Source organism: Dermacentor andersoni, chromosome 1 (assembly GCF_023375885.2).
Source record: "Dermacentor andersoni chromosome 1, qqDerAnde1_hic_scaffold, whole genome shotgun sequence".
Classification (NCBI taxonomy): Eukaryota; Metazoa; Arthropoda; class Arachnida; order Ixodida; family Ixodidae; genus Dermacentor; species Dermacentor andersoni.
This window is the reverse complement of record NC_092814.1, coordinates 13,132,376-13,158,792: the sequence shown is the minus strand read 5'-3', so window position 1 is coordinate 13,158,792 and position 26,417 is coordinate 13,132,376. Positions and strand designations below refer to the sequence as shown.

Here is a 26,417-nt window from a genome sequence, read left to right as displayed (position 1 = left end):
CAGTTTATTCTAACTGATGCAGTGGTTATGTTATGTGTATTCAAAGTTCTGTAAAAGTTATGTGTATTCCAATGGGCAAAAACAGCCGGTGAATCGAATACACAAGCATATGAGACAGTTAATTCGCACATACTGTGCTCTGACAATGCCCTCAGCAGCGTGCCAAAAGCTCCGACAAGCATTCCTCTAACCCCGCCACAGAGGAAGAGCTTAGGAGGGACTCCTCAACGCCATGCATGAAGAAAAAAAAGAAAAAAGGAAAGAAAAAAAACATGTCGGAAATTTGTGCACAGGCATGCATCACCGATTACTCCAGTTAGTGATGGGTGTCCTGTACAGTCAACAACTGGTTTTCCGGACGCACCAATTGTTCAGGCATGCCCGATGATTCTGATGCCTTCGCGGCACCGCCATGTAACATATTTACACGATTGTAAGTTGACCTATTTTTTTTTTTTTTTTTTTTTTTTTTAGATTTGAAAATCTGAAGTGGGGAGGTCGACTTACAATCGAAAACAAAACATGGCACCACCAAAAAAGCGAGACCAACGGGAGCTACAACGTAGTTACAACTTTATGCTTGCTCTATGGCTCTACCTGTAGCTTTTCGCTATCCTGCGTGTTTGTTCGCTTTTCGTTCAACATTTTTTAGAGTTTGACAGCGCACACAGCACTCATGGGGGGGGTGTCATTAGCTGATGTGGAAGTGCCACTGTTTCATTCATGGCGGCACCCTCAGAATGGCAGCATTTGCGGAGAGTATTGATAGTTCATGGAAGAGCAGACACCGCTCGCATGTTTCTCTTTCCCACGGCCTCCTCTATGAACTTTGTGAGTTGTTTGCTCCTAATGTTTTTACGTACATTGTTTTTTGATTCAATGTAACATATGATAACTACACTGCCTTGTTGAGCAGTAAAATTTCTTGTAAATGTTTTCCTTTTTATGTATGCTGTACCTGAATGTACACTTATGTTGTTTCTTGTAGCCCCCCCCTATGCAATACCCTCCTTCGGCATTATAAATAAATAAATAAATAAATAAAAGTTTATAGAGGCGGTCGTGCTCTTTCCCTGTAGCTCTTAGTTTGACACGTTCAACTGAACTGCTGGCCACATGCTACTTGCATGTTTCCTCAGTCGTCACGAGTGCTCTGGGTCCACTGAACATTGAGTGCTCATTCACAGCAGCATTCAAGAGGGCTGCCATCCTTTACGACAAAGAAACAAATAACTGCGCAGCGGGCCACAAGTTCGATGCTTCTGAATTGGTGGTGCGAGAGTGGCGACTGCAGTGAAGCAAAATTTTCACCTGCGAAGGCAAGCGAAATGGTTTCCGTGGGCCAAAGTTGGGATGCTTTACAGATCTGGAGACCAAGCTTGCGGCATACGTCGTTGAAATGCGTGATCGGTCACTGCCAGTGACGTGCAACATGGTCATGAAACAAGCCCGGATCTTCGCCTTCTAAGGACCTGCTCTGCCGTGAGTATGGGTGGCTGGCGGCAGGAGACCGCAAACTTAAGCCAACCGGACATGTCAAAAGTAAAGCCCCTTAAACTTCGTAAAGTAGCGACACTCTGCTCCTTCGCCTTTACACCTCCTCGTCACTCCTCTCTTTCACGCTTCCTCCTCAACCGTGGCGGCGCCTACACGCTTGAGCGTAGCAATGACGCCAACATGCACTCCTCGCCACTCTTCGGGTATCTTAAGTTTCTGGGCAATGCTGGCTTTCGTGGCTCCATGCTGCTTTCCGCTTCCTTGATAATATTCAGCTTATCACCCAGCGACAGAACTGTCTGCTTTCCGGACATCGTATGTCGCGCTGCTCCAGACAACTCAAAACCTCCGCTGAACGTTGGTTGCTAGGATTACAACGAAGAACACATGCGATAAACCTAGGCCTCTTCGCGCTACCTTATCGGCGATCTGCTGCGAGGAAACTGGAAAGAGAGAAACTCTTCCCCAACGAGGCGAGAGGCGACACCCCCGAGAAGACAGGGAGAAAGTGATTGTGGAGAAGAAAAGGCGCTATTTCAGCGCAGCGGGCGTCGCGGGTGGCTGCTGGTGGGGGAGAGAGAAATTGACAATGAAACGAGGCAGGGAAGAAAGCTGTGCCAGAGCGAACCGGTCGAGCGGTGTCAAGCGCTCCTCATGCAGAGAGACGGAGCGAGGAAAGAGACCCGCAGCACTTTTCTTTCGTCCGCTGTTTCGTCCTACGCTTCGCAAGGGTCACCGTATAACACGGGTCAGGCATAAAATTGCGTCGGATAACCGGGGTTTTTAATGCATTGCTTCTAAGGGGGCTTCACCGGGACTGCGCTAATCCATCATAAAACCCAGGTTGTCACAAAACCAGGGGATGTATAACCGGGGTTCCACTGTATTCCCAAGGAATGCATCTACAGAAGTAGCAAGCGAGCATCGATGAATGCTGCTATTCTTGAAGCCTACAGTCAGCGACTGAATTTTCGGACGCCCAAATTTTCAGTCAAGCCTGATATTTCAGACGTCTTCGCGGCACTGCCACGAGCCCCATAAAATCAATGTATAAGGACATATGAAGTTTCGGACGCTCGAACCCCCCGCCGTCCAATTTTCCGGAATTTTTGACGTGACGGAAGGTCCTTTGGCTCCTCGCGCAGCACCCTTGCGAAGGAAATCGACTTGCAGCCGAAGCATATCACCGCTTTGAACCACAACTAGCCGAATCTAGCCATCACACACCAATTAGGTCTGGCCACGCCGGCTATGTTCATCGCCGCACTTCCGCCATTTCATTTGTTTGCGCAGGCCACGTTTTGGCTAGCGTGGTGTGTGGTTGTGCTGTTGTGTCAAGTGTGCTCTGCGACGCTAGGCCTAGTTGCTTCGACGCTCATCAGCGAACTCCACTGTTCGCAACTTGAGGATTTCGCTTGCCTTCGATGGCCCCCACTCTGTCTTCGTCGTCCACGCCGATGGCACCAAAGCGCGGAAAGCAGTACCGTCGGTTAATGATGGAGAAGAAAGCCACCATTATTAAGCAAGTCGTGAGCAGCCGCTCGCAGGCTGACGTGAGCAAGGAGTTCGGCATTTCTAAGCAAGCAGTTTCGGATTTGCTCAAGAACAAGGGCAAGATCTTGGAAGCGGCCGAAAAACCATCTGGTGCCCAAAAAAAGAATGCAAGCCAAAGTGTTCATCCAAAGCTTGAGGAAGCTCTAGTCGTGTGGCTTAATTTGATGATACCAAAGCAGTTGCCGGTCTCGGGCTGCATCTTGAAAAGAAAAAGCGGAAACTCTCGCGGTTCAAATGGACATTTAGTGATGGATGGTTGAGGAACTTTAAACATCGGAATGACCTCAAGTTCAATAAGATCTGCGGTGAGAGCGGCGCCGTCGACAGTGCAGTTATTGAGCAGTACCGCAACGGGAAACTTCAGTCTTTGTTGCAGCAGTTCTCTGCTGACAACGTTTTCAACTGCGACGAAAGTGGTTTGTTTTTTAAGATGTTGCTGGAAAGAAGGCTCGCTTTTGCTGGTGACCCATGCCATGGTGGCAAGCACAGTAAAGAACGGCTGACCGTTCTCGTCGGCAGCAACATGTCTGGCAGCGAGAAGCTTCCCTTTGTTAACAATCGGAAAGTCAAAGAACCCGAGATGCTTTAAAGGGGCAAAGCTACCAGTGTTGTACGAAGCCAACAGAAAGGCATGGGTGACTCAGCAGTTGTTCGAAAGTTACGTCCGCAGGTTGGACAGGAAGTTTGAGCTTCAGAACAGACGTGTCGTGCTCTTCATTGACAACTGCGCTGCTCATGGTCACATCAAGAATTTGAAGGCTGTCCAGCTGGAATTCATGCCACCCAACACGACTGCAGTCCTCCAACCAATGGACCAAGGCGTCGTCCGCAATCTGAAACTTTTGTACCGTTCGCAGGTACTAAACCGCATGGTGCTATGTGCGGAAAACGGCAAAGGCTATAAAGTTGATTTTCGGTCTGCTGTTGGAATGCTTGCGGAGGCATGGAAGGCAGCGAGGCAAGACACGATTCGCAACTGTTTTCGCCATGCGAGCTTCACTCTCGCCACAGAGGAACCAGACTTGCCTGAAAGCAACAACACGATTGACGTGTGCCCGCCCATGGACAACGTAATCAACAACCTCCACTCTGCTGGGGTTTCCATACCCACGGAAATAACTTTTGAACAGTTTGTTGATACTGACAACGAGCTCGACTTCTGCACAGAACTGACTGACGAGGAAATAGTCCATCAGGTTGTGGGGGATTCAGAAGACTCCGATGTTGAAAATCCTGAAAGCCAATGCCTGCGCCGCCTACAAGCGCCGAGTTGACGCGGGCACTCTTGACTCTTTAATCGGTGTACAGTGCCGACATGACCCTTGCTCAGATCGAGGTGAATATCATCGCATGCAACCGGAACGCCGTCCAAACAACAATGAACGAGTTCTTCAGGCCACTGCAGGAATAACACCGGCTGCCCGACGATGCAAATGCAAATAAACCGGCAGTCGGCTGCATACTGAGTTTTTGAACACCTCTTTTTATAGCCACTTCACTGATGCTTGGGCAGGGTTTCGGAAGCCTGGTACTTCGCCCTTTACCTCTAGATCCGAGAAAAAAAAAAAAAAAGGTGCGTTTTTTTTTTTGCATGCATTCATTTTTTCGGACTGCCTGAATTTTCGGACGTTTTTACGTTCCCTAGAGGGTCCGAAAAATCGGTCGTTGACTGTATATGCGCCTTTCCTGGATAGAAAGTTCAAAGCAAAGAACCGGCAAGCGCTTTTCATAAATGACAATTGTCCGAACCAAAGGAAGATCAACAACCTCAAGGCGATCGCTGAGGAATTTTTGCCTGCAATCACAACCACGGTAGTGCAACGGATGGGTCAGGGCATCAATGAGACCACCCAGAAGCTGTACCGCAAGGCTCTTTTGCAGCGCATGCTCACAGCTTATGATGCCAGCAGAGGTATAACATTGATTTGCTTGGTGCGATCCATTTGCTGTACTTTTCATGGAAAGAACTCGCACTTTCAAAGGTCGCTAACTGCTTTACGCAGGCCGGCTTTTCCCGCGCCATCGTCAGCGACCGTGACGGTGACCGGACTTGCAGCAATCTGTACGAGGCTATTCATAAAATTGCTGGCCTAGAAGTAGAAGGCGACTTCGAGACATTCGCCTTGGCTGACATTACTGCTTCCGTGTTCGCCCCAGCGACCGATGCGGAGATACTAATTGACACCGCCGGTGGCCCCAATGAGGACGAAGAGCCGGCGGACGAAGAGCCACGTAAAGCGCCAAGTATGGTGGAGACGCGGGAGTACCTGTGCCTGCTGCGAAATAAGGTTGAATGCATGGGTGGCGACCACGGCCTCATGCAATGCTTGGTGAAATCAGAGCAGGGGTTGCTTGCGCCCGATAAGAACTTGAAACAGCTAAGGCTTACTGCCTTCTTTGCACCTGAAAAAAGTTTTGCTTCACTGAATACATTGTATCTTCACTTCATCGCAGTTGTGGCGTAATTAAAGCTCGACTGCACTAGCTTTTCTCGAGTGGTCGCTTATATGGAATTTCCGCTTACAATGAATTACACTGACTTCGTTATAACAAGGGATTACTGTACTTGATTTCATTGTCTAACATTATTTACAGCCTGAACTATAGCTACAAGAAAAAGCAGTAAAACATTATTGCGGCTGAAACACTAACAATGGTTACGCAAACTTATAAAAAAGCACAATTTTTGATCTAGCCAAATAAAAGTGGAAAACTTATAAATGCCTTCACCTAAGAAGTCACATGTAATACCCCTGTCAAGTGGGCAAATTAAGTGTACTTAGGGAGCGTGTCAGTCGGCTTTAAGCGAATTTTTCCAAATCTAAACATCGCAAGCAGAGTGCACTTGCAGAAGCGTGCACTCCTGTCACAGTGCGTTCACGGAACGCACTTTGCTGGCCGAGTGCGTAGCCTCGCCGCCAGCAGTTTCAACGATACAAAATGTAATGCAAAGACAAAGGACACAGAAGTTCATTTTAGCTGTTGAAAAGCTTTTAGAACAACAATCAGAACAGAACTTGCTGATATTCTGTTCTAGCAGGATCGAATGCCGCCTTGTCGCATGCCACCATCTTGTTCTGCATTGGCTAGGCATTTGTCTTGGCCGGCATTGACTTGCAACACTCTTATAATAAAAATATTTGTTTTTTGTTGAGTAAATATAGATTAAGATTGTTTTTTTTTTTTATAATACAACTAAAGCAATCCCATTTTAGAAGTTCTTATTATTTTAATTTACATCTTCAAAAAACACGATTTTAGCCTGTCGCCTTAAGGGGGGATGCGGGGATCAGATCGCGAAAATTGCAAAAAAGATCAATTTTTGGCAACGACACGTTACGGTATCTGCAGTGCCTAATCTACATTGTATCAAAATGGTTTGACTGAAAACGCACTAAAAGTGCCCGAAAAAAATTAATTTATCAGTGCGTAGGGCGAGAAAACAGCTTTAAATTGCGTAAAATCACCGCAGTTCGCGGAGCCCTAACTCATCTTTCCCGCCACCGAACGCCGCCATCTTGGTATCGTTCGAAAGCTCGAAGTTTTGCCATTCCGTTTATGAATTCTTCGGTCGTCGCCATCTTGTAACAAACACACAAACACAAAAGAAGTGCGGGTCTGCTAGAGGCGGTCACACGGGCCCTGCGATGAAAGAGAGCCTCAGATTGGTTGCCGTACTGAAAGGCGTCTCGCCATTGGTTGCTGCTGCAGTAGCGGGCAAGCTAGCAACCACAGCGGACCGCAGTTGTTTGCTTTGAAAACCACGCCGGCGTCTTTCTTCATTTGACACTCGCAGAATTCGGATTTATGAAAGCTCCCAGGTCATTGATGGATCGTCGCTCGTTCGAAAAGAACTTATAAATGAAGCATGCCTTCGGAAAACGGAAGCGCAAGCCTCCTACGGCGAGAAAAAGACGGCGGCCAGCGGGAGAAGCGGAGAACCCGACTGAACACGCTGGTAACGTGCCGCGTTATCTTGCACCGGGCGATTCCAGCAGCGAAGCCGACAATCGCCCTATGACATCGACACTGATAACCAAGCCACCGGAAGACGTGCCAACGGAGGCTCTCACACCTGTGCCTACGGCTGCGCGAGTCAGCAACCGAGATCGCTTTGTTGCAGGTGACGTGGGTCGAAGGTCACCATCGCCGGCAGAGACGGTGTACGTTTCCGATGTATCGTGCGACAGGGACACGCAGCCTGCGAGTGAGCCCCAACCGTCGACGAGCTACATACTGTATGGTGACTCAAGGCTCACCAGCAAATCGTCGCACGATTCAGACGCGCCTCGAGTTGCGTTTTGTGTCAGCGGTGACTGCAGAAGCACAGACATGCAGCATTCGCGACTCCTTTCACGCAGTGTCCGCAACTGAGCGGAAGTTCAGTTTGGTGGACCAGCAAGGCCAAGAACAAATTTCGGCCCCTTGTGACTGTGATTTCATTATTGCGCCTGTTTCCACGATGAACTCTTTGATCGCTAAAACTCTGTGTCCAAGATGCCAACAGCATTCTGTGGGTGTACACTGCGATACCAGGCTCGGTCTGGCAGTGAAAATGGTGGTCATGCACTACTCCAGACAGCTCAAGAAAAGGAAAAAGAACGCCTGAAGAAGGCATCCAAAGCCCACCAAACAGAGGCAAAGGTGTAAGAAGATGCCTGACAGCAATGATTTAAAATATTACAGCCCTGGTACTTTTTAATAAATTTGCAGTGCTTTTAAAACTTTGTCGCCAGTTTTCTCAATTGCATTTTTTTTGTCAATCACCTCGCTCGTAGAAAGCGTGGCACAACAATGGCTGGACCGATTTTGGTCCAGTTTGTTTTGCTGTGATCCACAAGCTGTGCTGTAGTTTAAGACAGTCTTGAAATGTTTCTTTAGCTTTCCATTATTTAATTATTTCACAATTACTACATGGCTCCATGCAGTGAAGCACAGTCATGTGCATGTTACGTTGAGCAAAAAATTATTAGTGCACTGAAAAAAAAAATTGAACACTGTCTTGATGTAGATTAGACATTTGGGCAAACATGCAAAGTATTCCCAGCTCCCTATCGTGTTTTGTTACTGTGCCAGGCTTTCCACAAGCAAGGAACTTATAAATTCTCTTAAAACAAAAACTAATGAAGATATTCTAATGAAATTTTCGATTTGTCACATTATTGCAAAGTGCAGTGTGTGTGCCAAATTTCAGCCCTTTCTGTCAAGAAACAAAAAAGTTAATTTTGATCCCCTCCTCCGCCCTTAAGTAGCCTAAACGTAGCCCTGACAGAAGTGTGACAGAAGGTCCCAAGGTGCACTCCCCAAAAGTGCACTTAACTTGCCCCACTTGACAGGGGTATAAGAACCACGGAAGTAGAATACCGTATTTACTAGACTCTAATGCGCCTTCGATTATAACGTGCACCCGTTTGCCGTGACCTAAAAAAAGAAAAGTCCTTTACAGCACAGCGCACCTAATTCTTTCATACAGAAATACAACTTTCTCTCACTTGGAAAAACAAATATTTACTCCGAATACACTAAAGTTGCAATAAATAGAAAAAGCAGCAGTTTCACCCGGAAGGCGAAGCATCGATTGCGATAGCAAATTAGTAGACAGCTACATGAAAAGTGAGGATAGTAGTTTTATCAGCTGTATCAACTTTTACACATTTGCTTACTAACTGAATTAACAAGCATGGCGTCACGCGTGCACAAGGAAGCATGAACTCAACTCACTCGGTGACCGTGGAAACTTATCAAACGCTGGAGTGAGGAAGTGCTGTAGGAGGAGCGAGCGAATTGACCATTGTGCGGCCTCTCGCTTGAACTCGAATTAGGCGACAAGAACACAGCCAGTGCAGCTAGATCGTGGATCTATTTCAAGATAGGGGCCGAGTGGCCGCGCCATACGAAGCAGCTACCGGAGTAGAACGCATCTTCTGTTTGCGCCAGTCCTGCCCACAAGTTTTGGGAGCTCTGAACGCCTGTGATGCAGCCCAATTTCCATCCGTCTCCACACACATCGTCACTTTCCTTTTCACTGCGGCATCGCGTGTCTTCGCAGTCAGCACCTCAGTGCTGACAGATCAAACGCAGAAAATAGGAAGCAAACGGTGTACTAACCTAAGCACACGTACTACAGATCATGGCATGAAGAAGCTACAGCAGTTAGGCTAAAAGCGTGTACGAAGCGGCCATTGTTATGATCAGCCTACAGGGGTACTGAACTGCAAACCTTTCACCGGCCGCTGCAGTTGTTTCGATCAGCCTGCGGGAGTAGCGATCTCCGGAGAAGCAACCTTCGAACCCTTCCCGGCCCGCTGCGACGACTCGCTTTGTAAAGGCAACAATGCACCTCCTCAACAGCCCAACGGCGCCGGCATGTCTAGCCACGTTCGGCGGATAGAGTATTGTTAGTTGAGGCGCTGTCGCCTTCACGGTTTGCTTGGAGCAAGAGAACTCCTGGGAAAGGGTGTTTTGCGGTGCTTTTTTTTTCAGTCACGCTGGAAATGCAACGTTCTTCACCCTTCACGTAGATTTTGTAAACAAATCAGATATTCCTCGTTCTCGATGAGAACAAGTCCCTCCCTTCAACAACGTCATTAGCTAGGATGAGTCGGACGACGGCATGGGCCAGCTACCACTTATTTCATGCCCAACCCCAACTCTTACACCATATTGAAGTGCCGATGGTGATATGGTAACGCAGATTTAGGGTCACACTTGATTCTAACGTGCACGCAATATTTGCACCTATTTTATCCGGAAAAAAACTGCGTGTTAGATTAAGGTAAATATGGTTTTCTAAAATAACATTGGTCATTGTATTTAACTTCTTACATCATCATTAGGAAAGCAACTCTCGTCGAGAATGGTCGGAGGACAGAGTGGGCCAGCTTGCCTGTGTGGCATGATGTTTGGTGTTTTGTGGCGCAAGGGCCAGGTTTGGCCAAAGAGCGCCATGACAAGTGGTAATGTTGACGATATATTATGCAAGATGTGACTTGGCTGTAAAGTGGCCTAAAATAGTCGCTGTAAAGTGCGTAAAATCTACTTGCTATAAAATTATGGCGATGACAAATGACGAATACTATGAACATTAAAATCCATCGTAAAAGAATGACACAGAATAGAAAATATATGAGATGGTAAAAATACCTGGAGCACTGTTGCCTCGCCGGAGCCCTTGAAACACAAGGGCCTAGAGGCACATGCTATACCAAAGAACTATCACAGCGCCATCCTCTGAAGAGAGGAGACACTACGAACATGTGGGGCTAACATGCAAAACAACATCTTTCAGATAACTTAGGACTGCATTGGTGTCAAATAGCGGTTCTGGGCTGAGTAACATTACTGGATGAAGGGGAATGTGCTGCCGGTATGCTAAGGGAAAATGTTTCTTTCTTTGAAATTTAGCTTTCCGGCACTCCAGGAGGACGTGGAGGACGGTAAGCCTCTCCTCGCATCTACCGCAGGTTGGAGGGTCATTTCCGGTGAGTAGAAAATTATGGGTGCCGAATGTGTGTCCTATTCTGAGACGACAGAATAGGACATCTGTTCGGCGTGATTTTGTTACAGAGGGCCAGAATCCTAACTGTGGCTTTATCACGTGGTGCTTATTATTTGTTTCCGCGTCCCATAGGCGTTGCCAGTGGTTCCGTAGTTTCCTCCGTAAGAAGGGCGTCAGATCTGTGACAGGAACTGCCGCGGTGGGATTAGCAGAATGCGATGCAACTGACGTGGCCATCTGGTCCGCCAGAACATTACCTTCGATGCCCCTATGACCTGGCACCCAGCATATGATGACATGCTGGTTACCTATATACGCTTTAGACAGAACGGAATAGAGTTCATTAATTACCGGATTTTTGTGGTTAGAGAATGACATCAAGGCCTTCACAACACTAAGGGAGTCCGTATATATGACTGATTTCTGGAGTTTTTATTTCCTGATATACTTAGTGCGCAGGCCTCAGCCGTAAAGATACTAGTTTCCGGATGCAGTACATCAGTTTCCAAGAAGGATGGACCGACGGCTGCGTAGGACACCCCGTCGTGTGACTTCGATGCGTCTGTGTAGAACTCCGTGCAGGAGTGTTTGTGCTGGAGTTCCCGGAAATACATGTGGATTTTAATCTGTGGAACGTGTTTTGTAACTTGCATGAAAGATATATCGCATTGTATCAGCTGCCACTCCCAAGGAGGTAGCAGCTTGGCTGGATGCATTAGGCGAAGCTCAAGGAGTGGAACATGCATTTCATGACTAAGCTCCCTCACACGCAACGAGAAAGGCTGTCTTACGGAGGGACGATTATGAAAGAGTGTAGCACATATCATCTCGTTAACGGTATTATAACACGGATGTTCAGGATTAGAGAGGACTTTCAGAAAATATGTTTGGCTGATGTATGCTCTCTGGAGATGAAGTGACCACTCATTCGATTCTGCATATAAACTTTCAACAGGACTTGTCCTGAAAGCGCCCGTGGCTAAGCGGATACCTAGATGGTGAACAGGGTCTAGCATCTTTAGCGCACTCGGGGCGGCAGAATGAAAGATCACGGCGCCATAATCTAATCGTGACTGAATCAAGCTCTTTATAAAGATACATTAAGCACTTCCTGTCACTACCCCACGTAGTCTGGGATAGAAGTTTCATTAGGTTCATTGTTTTCAGACATATTTCTTTAAGATGTTTAATGTGGGGGACGAAAGTGAGTCTATAGTCAAGCATAATACCTAGAAATTTGTGTTCTTTGTTTACAGGTATCTGTTGTCCACATAGTTCTAAGCAAGGATCTGGGATCAGGCCTCTTTTTCTTGTAAAAAGAACACAAGAACTTTTGTTAGGATTGATCTTAAATTCATTTTGTCTGCCAACATTGAAACTTTGTTCAGGCCATGCTGTACCTGTCTCTCGCAGAATGCGAGGTTACAAGATTTGAAAGCTATTTGAATGTCGTCCACGTAGACAGAGTAAAAGACGGCCGGTGGTGCGCGTGGGCAAGCGTCTCAGTGCGCGCTTTGTGCTGCTCACCTAACATCGCAGCCCTGACGCCGTATTAGAAATCTTCGTGTCTGTGCTTGCGGCACACTCGAGTTGTAGCCGATGGCTGTCTGCCAGTTCTAAGTTTCGCGAGCCAAGCTTCACGCAGCTTCTTGTCCTGCGGCTACGTGTGAAGGAGGCTGACACCGGGCTCTGTTGCGTATGTCCAGCACTGCGGCACCGAGCAGTAGCTTACCATGCTGCACGCTTCCAAAGGCAGCCACTACCTATTATAGTGATTTAAAATGTTGTCAAGCAGACACTCCAAGGTGGGAAAGCCTCAACACTTAATCAGAACCGTAGCGCAGGTGGGACTTTGAACTATCATTTTCAGCTCGTTTCGGCGCTTCCAAAACAGCCGACGCGGCCGTTGTGTCCACGTGATCCCTCATGCCACGTTACGCCGACGATGGCGGCAGCTTTTCCAGTGGTGGAGCTCGCCCCCAATAGAGAAAAACCCGTGAGTGGTATCTGCTCTTGCATGAACTACCGATACTCCCCGCAAGCACCGCCGTTCTGAGGGTGCCGCCAAAAATGGAACAGCGGCGGTTCCATCAACTATCGACACCCCCCATAAGTGTTGTGTGCACTGTAAAACTCTCAATAATGTTGAAAAACCCTTCCAAGAAGCAAACAAACACGCGGGATAGCGAAAAGCTACGGATAGGGCCATAGAGCAAGCATAAAATTTTAACTACGTTGTAGCTCCCATTGGTCTCGCTTTTTTGGCAGTGCCATGTTTTGGTTTCGATTGTAAGTCGACCCCCCCACTTTAGATTTTCAAATTTTTAAAGATGGGTCGGCATACAATCGTGTAAATATGGTAGATATCACTCTTCATCGCTATCAAACAACTCCATATCGCTATCAACAGACCAAAGCATTTTATCCTCGGTGTATTCAAGTGTTCGACGAAACCTCGTCTAGCGAGGAAACATATTGGTGTCAAAAAAAGCGCACTCACCAAGAATAAAATATAAAATAAGGAACAGATGCTTCGGGCCCCGTACGGGTCCCTTGATCACAATGAAGATGTAAGCATGGGCATGCGGCTATTTATCTCTGGAAGATTACCCCGCGTCCTGTTTATAGTGTGTCTAGTTGATTGGATGTAACATGATTCTTAACGCAAACGGGCAGATAAGTGTTTCTCTTTTGTGATGGTGGCTGCCCAGTCAAAGATGTGTCCGGTTAGTTCGTGATGTTCCGCCAGGGCATTCGCGGCTGTGTGGCCCTTGGCGACGTCACTCATGTGTTGTTTCAAGCGCCGTTTAAAATTTCCGCTCTCGCCGATGTATGACACGTCACACTTCTTGCATGGTACCTTGTATATCACTCCCGGGTAGTCCGTGTGCTGCAAAGGGTCTTTTGCACAAACCAGCTGCTGGCCAAGTTTTTGGGAAGGCACGTGAGCGATTTAAACACCGTAGCCCTTAAAAATTCGTGCAAGGGCTTCGCTTGTTCCCACTGTGTAGGATACCGCCGGTCGAGTGCTGCGGGAAGCTTCTCGAGGCTGACTCTTCTTTGCCCAAATGCACGCCATTCGAATCCCACGATATTTGCCACCTTCTGAAATTTTGCCTGGAGAATACGTACTTCGTCTTTAACGAGGAGTATTACAAGCAAGTATTCGTCACAGCGATGAGAGCCTCTGTGTCCGTCGTTTGCACCAACATTGCTCTAGAGGATCTGGAAAGAGCCGCCTTATCTTCATTCGGGACGTGACCAAAGCTATTTCTATGATACACGGACGACCGCTTCAGCACTATCCCTCTCCGGCACGCAACACATTTCCTCGAGCACCTAAATTCCTTCAAGCCGAGTAAACAGTTCACGGCTGAAGAGGAAAACAATGGGCGAATTCGCTTCCTGGATGTCCTCGTAGAGAGGACTTCCAAGCGGCTTGAGGACTAGTGTGTACAGAAAGCCAACGCACACGGGAAAGTACCTGAGCTTCGACTCGGCGCACCCAATTGGGCAAAAGCAATCCCTCGCAGCAGCACTCTTTTCCCGGACATGCCGCGTCTGCTCCAGCCCCACAAAATGTAGGTACGAGCTAGAGGTTGTGAAAAGGGACCTGATGAACAATGCTTACCCTCTACAACTGCTCAGAATGCAGAAGCGCAAATCAGCGAAGCCTCTCTGTGAAACGGCGAAAGAAACAGTGAAGCTCACGGTGGTACCCTCCACAGTGGGAAGAAGCGAAGCCCTTGCACGAATTTTTAAGGGCTGCGGTGTGCAAATCGCCCACATGCCTTCCCGAAAACTTGGCCAACCGCTGGTTCGCGCAAAAGACCCTTTGCAACACACGGACTACCCAGGAGGGATATACAAGATACCATGCAAGGAGTGTGACGTGTCGTACATCGACGAGAGCGGAAATTTTAAACGGCGCTTGAAACAACACATGAATGACGTCGCCAAGGGCCACACAGCCGCGAACGCCCTGGCGGAACATCACGAACTAACCGGACACATCATTGACTGGGACTCGGCAGCCATCATCACAAATCAAAAAAGCGAAACTTATCTGCCCGTTTGCTTTTAGAAATCATGTTACATCCAATCAACTAGACACAATATAAACAGGACACAGGGTAATCTTCCCGAGATGTACACCCGAACGCTGAGCCACCTCACCCATAAATAGCCGCGTGCCCATGCTTACCATCTTCATTGTGATTAAGGGTCCCGTACAGGGCCCAAAACGTCTGTTCTTTATTTTTATTTTATTCTTGGCGAGTGCATGTTTTTTGGCACCTTCATCCTCGGTGCCGTCGATGGCATTCGAAATTGCGAACTTTTTAAAGGCCTTGTTGACCATCGCAGACGGGATCATGCACCATGCATCTTTCACCCTTCCAGCAAAGTCCTGCAGCGAGGCACGCTTCATTTTATTGGCGGACGTGCCATTCGGTGTAGAGCGCCCAAATTCTATCTTTCACTGGCTTGTTCAAACAAACATTGAGCGGCTGGAGCTGCGATGTCATGCCGCCAGGTATCACGACAAGACTGGTGTTGCATGCAGCCAGCTTGACCTTGATGTCCTTGATGCAGGTCAAGGTGCACCTGAACGCGTCAAGCACAAGCATCCCACGCAGACCCAAACTGCCGCCGGGTCTCCTCCGCCAAACGTTATCAATCCACTCAGCGACCAAGTCCGTGGCCATCCAACCTTTTTCGTTTGCGCGCACAATCACGCCACTTGGAAACACAATTCCTTTCGGGAGCGTCTTCTGTCTGAAGATAAGATACAGGGGCCACTTGTGCCCATCTGCAGTGCAACAAAGCATTGCCCTGACTAGTTTTTCATGGCCTGAAGACAAAACGCACACTTGCTTCACCCCCTTCTTTTCAACGGTTGTGGTGGCAGGCATGTCAAAGTAGAGCGGCGTCTGATTGGCCTTTCTAATCTGTCCGAAGTGGTAGCCGTTTCGATGGCGCAACTTCAAAATATAGACTGAAAACTGTGCAATTTCTTTTCATATTCTTCGGGCAATTTTTGCCATATCCTTGTCCGCTTTCTAAGAGAAAAGCCTTTTCTTTTCATAAAATTTGATAGCCAGCGCCTGCTAGCACTGAAGTCACTCCGCATAAGCCCTTTCTCTAGGGCTAACTGCATCACCCGTACTTTGAACAGATCGGTCATCACAGGCAGCTGTGCCGCTCGCTGCTCTTGCACGTATTCCGCGAGCAGCTCTTCTATTTCGGCAAAGCGGCCCTGCTTCGGTCCACTGAAACCCTTCCTTGTTCCTTTGCTGGTGAAAATATTCTCCTTCCGTTTGCACCAGTCCCGCACGGAAGTTTCGGGAACTCCGAACGCCTGAAATGCGGCCCGATTTCCGTCCGTCTCCGCGCACATGATAACTTTCCTTTTAAATGCGGCATCATAGTGGACTCTGTGTCCTCGCAGTCGGTGCTTCCTTGCCGATTGAAGAAACGCAGAAAACGAGAAGACAGGTGGTAGACTAGGTAACACTAGCGCCTGGCTACACGTACAACATGAAGGTATGCACATGGAGAAAGCTACGGCAGCTAGGCTAGAAGCGCACACGAGGCAGCCATTTTTCGAATGCTGATGGCGATATGGTAACGCGGATTTAGGGTCGTACTTGATTATCGTTTTATCGGAAAATAGGTGCGCATTAGATTCGAGTAAATACGGTAAATTGTGCAGACAACTCGTACCCAACTGTTTAGTTGAGGCTCCCAGCACTTGTTCCGATTAAATTCTTCCTCACTGTTGTAGTCTTGTGCTGCCCGTATTCTTCAGCCAACCAACCAACTCCCCTATTTTTCAGTTGATGCAAATAGATCACATTAAAGTTGATGAGCAAACCTACAATACTTTTTTTAGCCCCTTCCTACCAAGACAGGCATGCTAAAGAATTATACCGGGGTTGCAGTAACATAATACTATTGCACTGTATTTTTATTCCATATCCACCATTTGCCCTCCCTCATTGGTCAAATGCACCCTTTTTCCCTTTGTCTTTTTTAAAAATATTTTTTCAAGAAAAAAGGGTGCGACGCTTACAGGTGTTCATACGGTATAACTGCAAAGTGCGTTGCTATTGCAGCCATGCAAGAAATAGTGCTTCACTCACTCGCGAGTGCATTCCTCCTCACGCTTTTTCTGTGCCTCGTACTGGGGACGAATGCCGTCCAGCAGGGCCATCTTCTGGGCCACTGTCTCCTGTAGGCGGGCTAGCTCCCGCTCAGCACGCTTGCGTGATGAGTCGTCCCCCTCAACCTCATCACGCAGGTCCTTTATGGTCAGCTCAAGGCGGGTCTTCTCCTTGAGTGCCGATGACTGCTCCTGCGACAGGGCCTCCCGCTCCTCCCGCTGGGCCTGCGCACGACTCTTCACCTCGCGCAGCTCCTTGCTCAGCTTCTGCACAACCCATTCCCCATTGGGCCAAGTTTACTTCATCTTTGCAGCCCACCGAAACAAATCCTGTAGAGTTCATGCAGGCAAAGCTATTTTCAACTCTAGCTGTAAAGATCAGCTGGCCACAATGTCACACACTGGAACACTTTTCACCAAAAGAAGCAATCATTTCAGCTGCACTGTAATTTTTACACACCACAAAAGGAAGTGTAACACATTGATACAATCTTATTGGGCTAGGACTTATTGGCAAAGTGCATCTCCTTGTTCATGTGTGCTTATCCTTATATGAGTGCAATAAGATGGCCAGCTAGCCCAATTTCAATCCCTGCTCACCTGTGCATGCTGACAGTGCGAGTGTATTCGGAAAATGTCTATGCCATAATCTTCCCCGTACACATCCAACAGTACTGCACCTCAGCAGCGGCGATCATTTGGCTTCTTAAACAATAACGGAAAGGATTCTGCCAGAGTCGGCAACATCTGGCAGACCGGCTTGAAGTTAAAATGCGAGCTGCCACAAATGGTGGCATTGCACATGGCCGATTTCCGGAAGAGGTATCAAGAACTTGCCAAAGGGGAGGCCAGCAAGCAGAAGCTGTGAGATTTATTTGACAGGTCTGTGGCTCAGAAGACCACTATGAAAAAAGAAAACCACGAGACCACTTATAAAGCGAAATGTAATGGCCCTGGGTAATACACATCTTCTCCAAAAAATTATGTTAACACAGGCTCTTCAAAACATGTTTTAATACTACAATGTGTAGTGACTGTAATTCACTGACATTCATTACAGCCAAACAAATCTCCATTTTCACTGTGAGAGAACACAGTCCTCTGCAAGGCATGTGCAACATCAGCTTTGTCATGCATATAATGCTTGCAATGCCAGGCCCCATTTCTTCTCCCTGCAGTGATAAAGCTTCGGAATCTATGGATTTTTGGGGTCTTACAAAAAATGATAAACTCTTTAAACAATTTGCACCCTTTGGGGGCTTATCTTCTCACAAGAATAATCGTCATCTGCCTTGCTTGCGTTTCCTTCCTTGAAAACTGCGCAATCGCTACTTTCCTGGCAAGAATGCTATGTCACGCTGATAATGCCCCTGCCGTTCATTACCTGGAAATACCGGCCACACGGTATTAAAGAAAGGAAATGCGGGAAAGATAGACGACGACTATTGTTGTGGGACAAGATAAGCCCCGAAGGGTGCAAACTTTTTAAGAGTGTAGCGAAATCTACTGCTTTTTCAAAATTGTCTACTTTTTCTACTTTCTCTGAGAGTCAAACCTCGATATACCAAAGTCATGCTCGCATGAAAAACCTTCCTTAACCCTTTCGCTGTCGGACCTTTCTGGCCGTGATGCACCCCCAGTGTCGGCTTGGTTTCAGGGAACGAGCATAACAGGGAATGAACATACCAATTTATTTTTGATTATTATTGGTATACAAATAACATAGTCAATGGAATATGCACATTTCAGTGTTCTGCAGCTGTTGTTAGTAAACATCATCATCATCATCAGCCTGACTATAATTGAGATAAATGAGGGTAACATGAAAAAAAAAGAGACACTGCTCAATACTTCTCGAGAGTGTGGTAGATCTTGAAGCATGGGTCCAGGCACAAGCCTTTGTCGCACTCAGCACACATCACACGGGTGTCTTTCCTTTTCTTTTGCCCTCGAACAATGTTCGCATTCACGTGACACCTCTGTTGGGTGCGGCTCCCTTTGGCTTCGCTCGGAGGAACCATCTGGGGAAAGTGTCGTGCCGTGAGCCTTGTCTGGTCATCACCGCTTCGTTTTCCACCTCTCCTCCTAGCAGTGTGGCACTCTTGTATCAGTTGGTACACGACATTCAAGCGAAATTCGCCGAATGTTTTGCGTCCACCATTTTCGCGCCACAAGATGGAAGGCATTTAGAAGGCACATGTACATAATATGAAAAAAAAAAAAACAACTTTTGTACCACTTGAAGCTCTTCCTAATGCTTTCAGCAAAACTCATCATCATGTCCATCTTGTCCACTAACCTTATCTTCATATTTTATTCGAGAACGCATGCGGGCTTTCGCTTGTTCTCGCCTGTTACCCTATCCACCTTTCCTGTGTCTTCCAGACGTGCATCATGCATCGACGTTAGGACATGTACTTCTCTCTTATGCCATTTGAGTGCAAGAAGCGTCTTGGTATGATATGACTCCACTTCCCTTTTTTTCATCTTTTTTGAGAAATTTGGAAGCCCCTTCCTGTTGGTCTGAACAGTTCCACATGTGTTGGTTTTTTTATCTTGAAGGCAATTGAACAGTGCTGGACTACTGTACCAATTATCTACAAATAGCCAATGTCCTTTACCGAGGTAGTCTTCAAGTAGTTCTATAACGATGGAGCCAGAAAATCCCAAATCCTTGACCATGGTCATGTTTGTTGTCGCTCCAGTGTACACAACAAACTTCAGAATGTGGCCAGTTTTGACATCGCAAAGAACAAATAACTTGACACCAAAGCGGTGCCTCTTCGAAGGAATGTATTGCCGAAATGACAGCTGCCCTTTCCATGGCATCATAGACTCGTCTATGCACAGGTCTTGGTGCGGAATTAGTAGGCTACTCAGCATGCTCTGAATTGCTTCCATAAATGGCCACACTGTTCTCAGCCGATCTGTGATATCTGTGGAGTCGCTCAGATGGAGAAGCCGCAGAAGGAGCAGGAAGCGGTTCAACGAAAAAATGGTTGCAAAAATTGTGTGTGCAACATAGGGTTCGTGCTCCAGTAGTCTTGCAAGGCATTCTTTCTTATCAGGCCCATCAGCAGAACGACCGCAAGGAAACAGTACATTTCTGCTACATCTGTCTTCACCCAAGCTCTCAGCCGCGACGTGTGCGCAACTCCTTGTGCGCTTGTCATCACTCGCGCGAACCGATTCGTTTCACTCAGGATATGTGAAACGATTGGCTCATCAAAAAGCAGCTTGAAATAGTCACCTTCTTGCGCATCCAGTTGAAGAGTTGCGCTCGCGGATGGTCCTGAACGTGACGCGTCAAAAGGAAACAACGTCGTTGAGAAATCGCCTTTCTTCCACACAGTTTCCGTTTGCCACGTACACTTAGCAGATGATGGTCCAGCCGTTTCAACATCCGAATCTGATGATGCAGAACTCACCTCTTCCTCGGATGAGATGCTGTCCGAGTCCGAATCCGAGCTCGGCTCGTATTCTGAATCGGAAAAGCCACCGCTCCAATGAGCAGACGAAGGTCCCGCGCACTCAGCCATCCGAAAGTAACCGCGCGCAGGGAGGATGTGCTGTCGGTCACCCGCACAATGGAGAGAAATGGGATGTTGTGTGATCAAGAAGACAGAGGGAGATGGGAAAAGGCTAAAACAAAGTTTGAGGGACTTTACGTTCACTGCTGAAAGCTGGAAGCGAAGGTGCGGCGAGAGAGCGAAAGCAGCAATCGAGTCATGTGTCGGTCTTTTTACGTAGAGGCAACGGCGTGTGCCCCTGAACTTGACGCGCCGTAGCAGACACACCAACAGAAAAAAAATAAAAACCTTCAAACCAGCGGAGATGGCAGAACAACCTTTGAACCCAAACCACATGCGCGCAACGCATGATCCAGCAAACACGGAGCGACCGCACCACTCAGCAAAGAGAGAGGGAGGAGTGGCAGTCGCACCGTATTCTTCAATTCATGTACCATCACAATTCGGGGCGAAAATACGAACTTGTAGAAAGATTCAACAAAGGGCGCGGCCAGTCCAGGAGCGGCAGCTTTGCACTCAGGTGCGAAATTTTGAACGCACGATAGAGAACGTACCGGTACATCAGCAACACTGTGGGGGCAAGCGCAAAGATGTACCGGTACGTCCGTGACAGCGAAAGGGTTAAAGGGCCCCTCTCCAGGCCCCATAGCAAATTTCGGTTCACACTGGAAGTTATATGTCATCAAGGGAGCGTTCTGCCGCACAAATTTTTTTCAAATGTGCTCATTAATAGCAGAGATAGAAATATTTCAGTGCCGTGAAGCCATGATTTCAAGAGGCAAGCTCCACTGCTAAGCGAGACACTCTCTCCACTTGCCCCGTCTAGCCTCTGCAAGCGAAATTCCTTTTGTGCGTTCTCCCATACTGGACCTCGAGGATCGCATGCGCATTCGTCATGGGCCCCGCCTTCACTTTTTTTTTTCTTGCTTTTTTGCGGCGCAGCGCATTTCCACTGATGGCATCAAGTGTGAGCTGTTGTGAGTGTCTCGTTTCGTGCGACGAATGATTTTGCGCGCTGTGCACGAGGGCACCCGACTAGCACTATACGTCAGTGCTACACGAATACTGAGGAAGGCACAAACAGATCACAAAGCATGATCCCGTGCTGTAGCACAGTAGAAAATTACATAGTTTCGGTGCCTGCGCACACGACTGCATGACGTGGGGACAAGCAGACAAAAACGAAGTACATCTTTCTTGCTGCGGTGCAAAGTAAAACAAAAACATGCAGACATTCGGTTTGTGTGTTTTATTACTTCTCTAAGCTTTAAATTAATCTATTCAAGCAACACATTACCCAAATAACAGATGCTGCTTAGAATAATTCTCGAAGTCACGTGTCACTACGAGCGATGTCACAGCAAACACGTGTACGTAAGTGCACTAGCATATGTAAGTCGTTCTCCAGCTTGGAGCGCGGCCGGCTGCAAGGAGAAGGAAAACCAACGTTCGATTTGAAATTTCAAATCTTTCCGCAGCACGTGGCAATGTAATACTTTGCAGACACAATCGTTATTGCGCATTGTGTCTCTGCGCTTGTCAACTCAATATGGCCAGACCTGATGAGGGGGCCTTTAAGTCGCGAATTTCATTCAGTTGAGGTTACTATTCAGCAGTAAAAATAATTTCACAGGTTCCCAGAATATTCTTGTGCATAGTATCTTGTCAGCTCTTAAACAATTCATCGCAAGGTCAGGCCATAATTGCGCAGTTAAGCGCGTTGGCATGTGTGGTGAAGATAGCAGTGAGATCAATGCATTGGCATGGCTCACAGTATGCGTAATTTCCATGTGGCATGTTTCGCAGCACCCAGTGATGGAAGTGGCACTTCGTCTTTTGGAGCAGCTTTGGAAGCAGAAAAAATCGCAGTTTGGAGCAGAAATATATGCTTTCGGAGTGGAAAGGTCTGCTGTTTGGAGCAAGAAAGGAATGCTTTGGAGCAGTAACTTACTTCTCTGGTGCAAAGATGATGATGATGATGATGTGTGGTGTTTTATGGCGCAAGGGCCAGGTATGGCCAAAGAGTGCCAAGCCAATGGTAATGAAATCAAAGTGAAGCGATAAATTACGAGCAATGGATGTGACAGGGCTGTAAAGGGGCCTAAAAGACGGTCCCTATAAAATGTGTAAGAGCTACATGTAATAAAACTATGACAATGACTGCAGATTGAGTGACCACTTATTCAATTCTACATATAAGCTTTCAATGGGACTAGTTCTGAATGTGTTTGTGGCCAGAAGGATACCCAGGTGGTGGACGGGATCCAGCATCTTTAGTGCACTGGGGGCGGCAGAGTTGTATACTATGGCACCATAGTCTAACCGTGATTGAATGAGGCTCTTGTAAATATTCGTTATACACTTCCTGTCGCTACCCCATGTTGTGTATGATAGTATTTTCAGTGGGGTCATTGTTTTTGGACATTTCACTTTGACATATTAACGCGACAGCGTTAAGGAGCTCGTGTCGCAGAAAAGCCGGTGGCGTCGGCGTCAGCGGCGTTGGCCGTGAGCGATAAATCCCAGAAGGCACTTCATAAATAAAAAACATCTTGCAAGATGGGCTGGTGGGAATCGAACCAGGGTCTCCAGAGTGTGAGACGGAGACACTACCACTCAGCCACGAGTTCGTTCCTTCAAAACGGGACAAAATCCCCTCTAGTGAATGCGGTGTTCCCTTAGAAACTCGCCGTAGAAAGTTATACTGCGGTGTATATCGGTAATTATGGCCATGTAACTTACAGAAGTCGCAGTTGCACGAGTAGCGAAGTACGTTTCCGCTACATTTCTGCGCTCTGCGCACACGCAGAGCCATCTTGCGGCAAACACAGAAGACGCCCTCCTCGCAATGTACGGTGCTGCCCCGACACGTGGCGCGCCACTCGCCCCATGATCGCGTCCGCCTTCATGGCGTGTCGAGGCCCGGCTATCTGTGCCGATCGCGACGTTTGGCTAGCGTAGCGCGTTTGAAGGCGGTGCGAACGGGGTGTGATAACGCTATCGCGTTCCACTCTTGAAGGCGAAGCTTTATGTGTGGGATAAAAGTAAGCTTAGAGTCAAGTATTATACCTAGAAATTTGTGTTCTTTGTTGACAGGTATTTCTTGTCCACACAGTTCCATGCACGGGTCTGGAACCAGGCCTCTCTTTCGTGTAAATAGAACACACGAACTATTGTGGGGGTTGATTTCAAACCCATTTTTGTCTGCCCACTTAGATATCTTGTTCAATCCCTGCTTTACTCGTCTTCCACACACTGCAAGGTTACAGGATTTAAAACCTATTTGTATGTCACCTGCGTAGACGGAATAAAATATAGCTGATGGTAATGAAGTGCGGAGTTTGTTCATCTTAACTATAAAGAGTGTGCAGCTGAGCACACCTCCCTGGGGTACACCAGCTTCCTGTATAAATGGACGTGACAGTACATTCCCGACTTTCACGCGGAAGGTACGATTGGACAGATAACTTCCTATCAGGTTTAGCATATTGCCGTGAATGCCCATCTCCGACAAATCTTGCAATATCCCATAGCGCCACGTCATGTCGTACGCCTTTTCCATATTAAGAAATATGGACAAGAAGTACTGTTCGTGTATAAAGGCATCACGAATATGTGACTCTATGCGTACTAGATGGTCGGTTGTAGAGCGACCTTCCCTGAAGCCACTGATAAGGGTCAAGCATTTTGTTGGATTCGAGGAAATGTAACGAACGGCGATTTATAATTTTCTCAAATAACTTGCAAAGACAACTTGTAAGCGCTATCGGACGATAACTATTTACAGAGGATGGATCTTTACCTTTTTTTAATATTGGAATTACAATAGCTTCTCTCCATGTGGGAGACAGGTATACAGAAGCCCAAATGGTGTTAAAAAGTGCGAGAAGTGTTATTTGTGTATCTTTGTGTAAGTTTTTGATTATGTCATATACAATTCTGTCAGCTCCGGGTGCTGAGCTCTGACATGCGTTTAGAGAATATTTCAGCTCGGCAACGCTGAAAGGACGGTTATAGGCTTCCTTTGGTCTGAATTTCCAATCTAATGTCTTACATTCCGCTATTTCTTTATATCTGAGGAATGACCTAGAATAATTAATTCAGCTAGAGACACCCTTGAAGTGCTCCCCAAGTGCGTCTGCCTGCTCCTCCAAGGTATTCCCTTGATCATGGACCAAGGGTAATGCCTGGGTCTGCTGTCCGTTAAGCCTCCTAAGTGCATTCCAAACTTTTGCCTCTTGTGTGTAGGAGTTAATGCTTGAAATAAATTTCTCCCAGCTCGTTCTCCTTGCCTGTCGCCTTGTCCACCTTCCCTGTGATTTGATGTGCTTAAATAGCACGAGATTTTCCGCAGTTGGTGTTCGACGCAGTATATTCCATGCCTTGTTTTGCTTCCGTGCCTGTCTGCAATCGTCATTCCACCATGAAACGCATCGTTTACATGAACGACCATTTGTTTGAGGGATGCATCAGTTAAGCCTCCTAAGTGCATTCGAAACTTCTGCCTCTTGTGTGTAGGAGTTTATGCTTGAAATAAATTTCTCCCAGCTCGTTCTCCTTGCCTGTCACCTTGTCTGCCTTCCCTGCGATTTGATGCGCTTAAATTCCACGAGATTTTCCGCAGTAGGTGTTCGACGCAGTATATTCCATGCCTTGTTTTGCTCCATCCATGCCTGTCTGCAATCGTCATTCCACCATGGAACGCATCGTTTACATGAACGACCATTTGTTTGAGGGATGCATTTTTCTGCTGCCCCGATAATAAAACCTGTAAATTACTGTGCTGCATCATCTATAGTAATATTATTGATAAAATCAAGTGTTAAATAGGTTGATTCATTAAACTGCTTCCAATCAGCCATTTCTAGTTTCCATCGAGGCATTTGTGGTGAACGGTCATATTGCTCTGCTAGCTTGAGTAATATAGGAAAATGGTCACTCCCTAGTGGATTTTTGATTACCTCCCGTTTCGGGTAAGGAATTAATGAAGCGGATCTAATAGCGAGATCAATAGATGAGTAGGAGTTGTGGGTGAAGTTAAAATATGTAGGTTCTTTCTTATTAAAAAGGCATGCACCAGAGCTTACAAGAAAATTTTCAATGAGTCGCCCTCGAGTGTCGCACCGGGCGTCTCCCCAGAGACTGTTGTGGGCATTCAAATCACCTACGATCATGTAGGGTTCAGGAAGCTGATCCACTAGGCAATGGAAATCCACTTTTTTGAGCCATGGATCAGGTGGAACGTACAACGAGCTGATTGTAACTAACTTGTTAAAAATGAGTGCTTGTGCGGCGACTGCCTCAAGATGCGTCCGAAGTTCAAATAAACGGCATGCTACACTCTTATCAACTACGATGGCTACATCACCGGATGAAGCATTAGCATCGTCACGATCTTTCCGAAAAATAGTGTATTGTCGGAGAAAGTTTGTCTGTGTGGGCTTCAGGTACGTCTCTTCAACACACAGCACTTTCGGATTGTAGCTATGGAGGAGTTTTCCGATATTGTCAAGGTTATGGAGAAGTCCTCTAACGTTCCATTGTAGTATCTGTGTTTGCATTATCAGAGAAGTGTTATTGCTGTGTGTTTAGAAACAAGATTTAGGTCACAGAGCCTTCTACAAGTGCCATGACGCGAAGTTTGTCTTTTCTGGAGCGGTCGATAGAATCGCGCCGCTCCTTAGGCACTGAATGCGCCGTCACGATCGGTGTTACGTCCATCGCTTCCTGCAAAGGGCTGGACATGCGCTCTTTCGTGCACTGTGTTTGACGTGAGGGCTTCGTCTCAATGGACGATACCCTTGAGGCCACCAGCCCGGAGGTCGATGGCCCCTTCTGGAATGGCAGAGCAGCACTGGCTGCAGCCGCCAAGGGGACAGATGGCGTCACTGCCGGCTCACTCAGTGTGGGCTGGACTAAAGCCCCTCCATACACGTTTCCGCCGACCAGGTTAAGTACCGCCAACCTGGCCTCCTCCTCCACGCTCCTCTCCCACTCACCCCCTTAGCTTCCGGCATCAAGCGGAACTTACATAGCTGCAGTGTCCTGTTCCGAGTGGAAGTGACGCTTTGTTTTTTAGCGTTGTTTACTTTCGCGTCGCTGGAGAGGCTTTAAATGCACGAGCTGCGGTTGAAACTGTGAATGCAATTCCATCCAAGAACCACCGCCTACTGTA

The 26,417-nt window shown here is 47.2% G+C and overlaps 1 protein-coding gene across 5 annotated transcripts in view; it reads right to left on the bottom strand.

Annotated features, from left to right (window-relative positions):
* Positions 1-26,417, bottom strand: part of SMC3 (structural maintenance of chromosomes 3) — a 606,933-nt gene that overhangs the window by 413,065 nt on the left and 167,451 nt on the right. For all 5 annotated transcript variants that reach the window (XR_011892404.1, XR_011892405.1, XM_072286062.1 and 2 more), the window contains exon 10: positions 16,693-16,979. Coding sequence is in view for 3 of the 5 variants with exons in the window: in XM_072286062.1 (XP_072142163.1) it covers positions 16,693-16,979 (287 nt within the window). In the remaining 2 variants the exon portion in view is untranslated. The remainder of the gene's footprint in view (positions 1-16,692; positions 16,980-26,417) is intronic.